We start from the raw sequence: 4,520 nt of genomic DNA, 5'->3' as shown, positions 1-4,520 counted from the left end.
CGCCGGGGCTGGAGGGGGTCGGGGAAGGGCCTGGGCGTCTCTGCGCGGCCCCGCGCGGCCGCCGGGTCCGAGGCCCGGGAAGAGGGGGAGGCGAGCGCCCGAGGGGGCGGGAGCCGGCGGGCGGGGCTGGGGGGGCGCGGGCCCGCCGATTGGTCGACGGCTGGGGAGACGCTCCTGCACGCCGCCGGCTCTGATTGGCCCAGCGGTAGGAAAGGTTAAACCAAAAATTTTTTTACAGCCCTAGTGTGCGCCTGTAGCTCACTACAAATTGGAAAATTAATTGTGGCTATAGCCGCCTCGATCGCTGACTCCCCAGCTTCGCCGCGGCCGCTCCGGGACGCGCCCGCCCGCCCGCCGCCCGGCTCTCCCCCCCTTTGGGCTGCTGCTGCTGCTGCTGCTGTGACTGCTGCTGCGAGAGGAGGAGGAGGAGGAGAAGGAGGAGGAGGAGGAGGAGGAGGAGGAGGAAGCAGCAGAGGGGGGGTGGGGGGTGGGGGGGAGACCATGAAGTAGAGTTGGGAACGAGGGATCTTCACCCCCGGGGCGGTGGTTGTTTCTTTTTTCTCTTTCTTTCTTTCTTTTTTTTTTCTCCCCCCCCCCCCACTTTTTTTTTTTTCTAATTCCTGAGGGGTGGTTGCTGCTTTTGCTACATGACTTGCCAGCGCCCGAGCCTGCGGTCCAACTGCGCTGCTGCCGGAGCGCTCAGTGCCGCCGCCGCCGCCCGCGCCGCCCGCGCCACGCTCGGCACCCACCGGTCGCCGCCGCCCGCCGCCGGCCCGCTCCCGCGCCGCCGCAGCCGCCGCCGCTTCCCCCCGACGACTGGGTGATGCTGGACATGGGAGATAGGAAAGAGGTGAAAATGATCCCCAAGTCCTCGTTCAGCATCAACAGCCTGGTGCCCGAGGCGGTCCAGAACGACAACCACCACGCGAGCCACGGCCACCACAACAGCCACCACCCCGCGCACCACCACCACCACCACCACCATCACCACCACCACCCGCCGCCGCCCGCCCCGCAACCGCCGCCCCCGCCGCCGCCGCCGCAGCAGCCGCCGCCGCAGCCCCCGGCGCCGCAGCCCCCCCAGGCGCGGGGCGCCCCGGTCGCCGCCGACGACGACAAGGGCCCCCAGCAGCTGCTGCTCCCGCCGCCGCCGCCGCCGCCGGCCGCCGCCCTGGACGGGGCCAAGGCGGACGCGCTGGGCGGCAAGGGCGAGGCGGGCGGCGCGCCCGGGGAGCTGGCGCCCGCGGGGCCCGACGAGAAGGAGAAGGGCGCGGGCGGCGGCGGCGGCGGCGGCGGCGGGGGGGAGGAGAAGAAGGGGGCGGGCGAGGGCGGCAAGGACGGGGAGGGGGGCAAGGAGGGCGAGAAGAAGAACGGCAAGTACGAGAAGCCGCCCTTCAGCTACAACGCGCTCATCATGATGGCCATCCGGCAGAGCCCCGAGAAGCGGCTGACGCTCAACGGCATCTACGAGTTCATCATGAAGAACTTCCCCTACTACCGCGAGAACAAGCAGGGCTGGCAGAACTCCATCCGCCACAACCTGTCGCTCAACAAGTGCTTCGTGAAGGTGCCGCGCCACTACGACGACCCGGGCAAGGGCAACTACTGGATGCTGGACCCGTCGAGCGACGACGTCTTCATCGGCGGCACCACGGGCAAGCTGCGGCGCCGCTCCACCACGTCGCGGGCCAAGCTGGCCTTCAAGCGCGGCGCGCGCCTCACCTCCACCGGCCTCACCTTCATGGACCGCGCCGGCTCGCTCTACTGGCCCATGTCGCCCTTCCTGTCCCTGCACCACCCCCGCGCCAGCAGCACTTTGAGTTACAATGGCACCACGTCGGCCTACCCCAGCCACCCCATGCCCTACAGCTCCGTGCTGACTCAGAACTCGCTGGGCAACAACCACTCCTTCTCCACGGCCAACGGCCTGAGCGTGGACCGGCTGGTCAACGGGGAGATCCCGTACGCCACGCACCACCTGACGGCCGCCGCGCTGGCCGCCTCGGTGCCCTGCGGCCTGTCGGTGCCCTGCTCGGGGACCTACTCGCTCAACCCCTGCTCCGTCAACCTGCTCGCGGGCCAGACCAGTTACTTTTTCCCGCACGTGCCGCACCCGTCTATGACTTCGCAGAGCAGCACGTCCATGGGCGCCCGCGCCGCGTCGTCCTCCACGTCGCCGCAGGCCCCCTCGACCCTGCCCTGCGAGTCCTTAAGACCCTCTTTGCCAAGTTTCACGACGGGACTGTCCGGAGGACTGTCTGATTATTTCACTCATCAGAATCAGGGGTCTTCTTCCAACCCTTTAATACATTAACAGCCCTGGGACCAGACTGTAAGTGAACGTTTTACACACATTTGCATTGTAAATGATAATCAAAAAAAAATAAGTCCAGGTATTTTTTATTAAGCCCAGCCCCTCCCCACCCCCACCCCACCCCCACCCATTTCTGTACGTTTGTTCGGTCTTTAGGGTTGTTTATTATTCTAACAAGGTGTGGAGTGTCAGCGAGGTGCAATGTGGGGAGAATACATTGTAGAATATAAGGTTTGGAAGTCAAAATTATAGTAGAATGTGTATCTAAATAGTGACTGCTTTGCCATTTCACTCAAACCTGACAAGCCTATCTCTCTGAGCCGCCAAATGTCCATGTGTGCAGTATTATAAGTTATCATGGATCTAGCTGGTGGACGCAAACCTTGAGAACAGCCTAAATTATGGGGAGAGTTTTCAAATGTTAAACTGTAATTTGTATTTAAGAAGCATTTCGTAGTCAAGGTGCCCAGGAGATTATTTTGGCCATTTTATTGTTTTGTCCTTTTCTTTTAAGGAGCTGTTTTGTTTGGGTTTCTTTTTGTTTGTTTCCTTTTAGACCAAAGATTGGGTTCTAGAAAATGCACTCGGTATGCTAAGTATTAAACGAAGGAGCAACAAACAAAACATGGGAAGTTGTTTCAGTGGGCAGCACGGCCCCATGCAAATGAATCTGAACGGAGGGGACAAAATTAACGATTGCCTTCCCTTTGTGTTGTGTATATTTTGATGTATGTGGTCACTAACAGGTCACTTTTATTTTTTCTAAATGTAGTGAAATGTTAATACCTATTGTACTTATAGGTAAACCTTGCAAATATGTAACCTGTGTTGCGCAAATGCCGCATAAATTTGAGTGATTGTTAATGTTGTCTTAAAATTTCTTGATTGTGATACTGTGGTCATATGCCCGTGTTTGTCACTTACAAAAATGTTTACTATGAACACACAGAAATAAAAAATAGGCTAAATTCATATATATCTTGATACTTTTGTCTCCTTTTGTTAAATAGTGCTAATTTTTTAAAAGCCCATTGAGATGATAGGAACCCAAAGGCTCATTCAGCCAATCTAAGATGTAAACTGCTCCTCTGGTTTCAACTGAGACTTTAAAAATGAAAACCGTACTTTTATCCATTGTAGACAAGAAGTTTACAGGGAGCAGGCTGTTTAATAAGCACGTCTTAAAAAAAAAAGACAGGTTTTTCAGTGGATATCTCATAGTTTCTTTGACGATACAGCAAAAAGAGATCATTTAATTTTATGTGCATAGCTATTTACCCTGTGTTTATTTTCAAATCAGTTAATAGAATGCTTAGTTTTATATATATTGTTTTCCAGATATCTTGTTTATAGAACTTGGCAAATTATAAATATATATATGTGTATATGGTTAGATAGAAGTAAATATAATGCACACATATGTAATATATTTAGAAACACAGAGCCCTTCAGTTCAGGTACAATTTGCGCTGCGAATGCTGCAAACATTTTTGTTTAAAATATTTGTATAAATACTTTTTAAGTCAGCATTTATTTTTGTGGCTGTTTACCCACAATGAAAGTTCTAATAAAGATGTGCTGAAGTTGCAATATAGATTTTGCTGAAGTTATCACCTGTTGTAACGACTTGCAGATCAATGCTTTTCTTTCAGTTTTAAGCTATAAAATTTTTAAATTCTAGATATTCAGAAGAAGAAAAATCCCTCTCCTTCAAAAACAGTTTTATAATGTAGGGGGATCTGTTTGATTCCTTTTGTGTCTGTATTATTTAACGGAGAGATTTGTTCCTTTGCCTTCCAGTGTCATCATTTTAACCTGATGTGCATGCGTACTTACTCGTGCATTTCAGGTTAAAATGAAAATTTGCAATATAGGAAATCTAAAACATTTTAAAATTTGTTTCAGGCAGCCCAATTGTTTTAACTACAGAAAAATAATTAGAAAACCCAAGTAAAGGGTTTACTAACTAATTGGGTCCTGTGGTGAATCTGTGGTGGACAAGTTGTTCATTTGCTACAATTCTATAGTGTGAAATGTATTCTGCAGTAATGCAATAAGCTGGATACTTTTTACAATGGGCCCAATGAAAAATAATCTGTCCTCAAGATGTTATCGGCAAACACTTAGAGAGTTGCTCAGAAAAAGAAAAAGGTGGAGGGGTGGGGGGAGGCCAAGGGAGAAACCAGCAAACTCACCTAAGTTTGGA

The 4,520-nt window shown here is 52.4% G+C and overlaps 1 protein-coding gene across 1 annotated transcript; it reads left to right on the top strand.

Annotated features, from left to right (window-relative positions):
• Positions 1-823: 823 nt before the first annotated feature.
• Positions 824-2,314, top strand: FOXG1 (forkhead box G1). Its single transcript, XM_075531909.1, has one exon. The coding sequence runs from the start codon at positions 824-826 to the stop codon at positions 2,312-2,314; it is 1,491 nt and encodes a 496-aa protein (XP_075388024.1).
• Positions 2,315-4,520: the final 2,206 nt, after the last annotated feature.

Source organism: Tenrec ecaudatus, chromosome 14, assembly GCF_050624435.1.
Source record: "Tenrec ecaudatus isolate mTenEca1 chromosome 14, mTenEca1.hap1, whole genome shotgun sequence".
Lineage (NCBI taxonomy): Eukaryota > Metazoa > Chordata > Mammalia > Afrosoricida > Tenrecidae > Tenrec > Tenrec ecaudatus.
This window is presented reverse-complemented; position numbering and strand designations above follow the sequence as displayed.

What these genes read in the sequence shown, in the direction of transcription:
- FOXG1 (XM_075531909.1), top strand. Translation starts at nt 824, where the DNA reads ATGCTGGACATGGGAGATAGGAAAGAGGTGAAAATGATCCCCAAGTCC.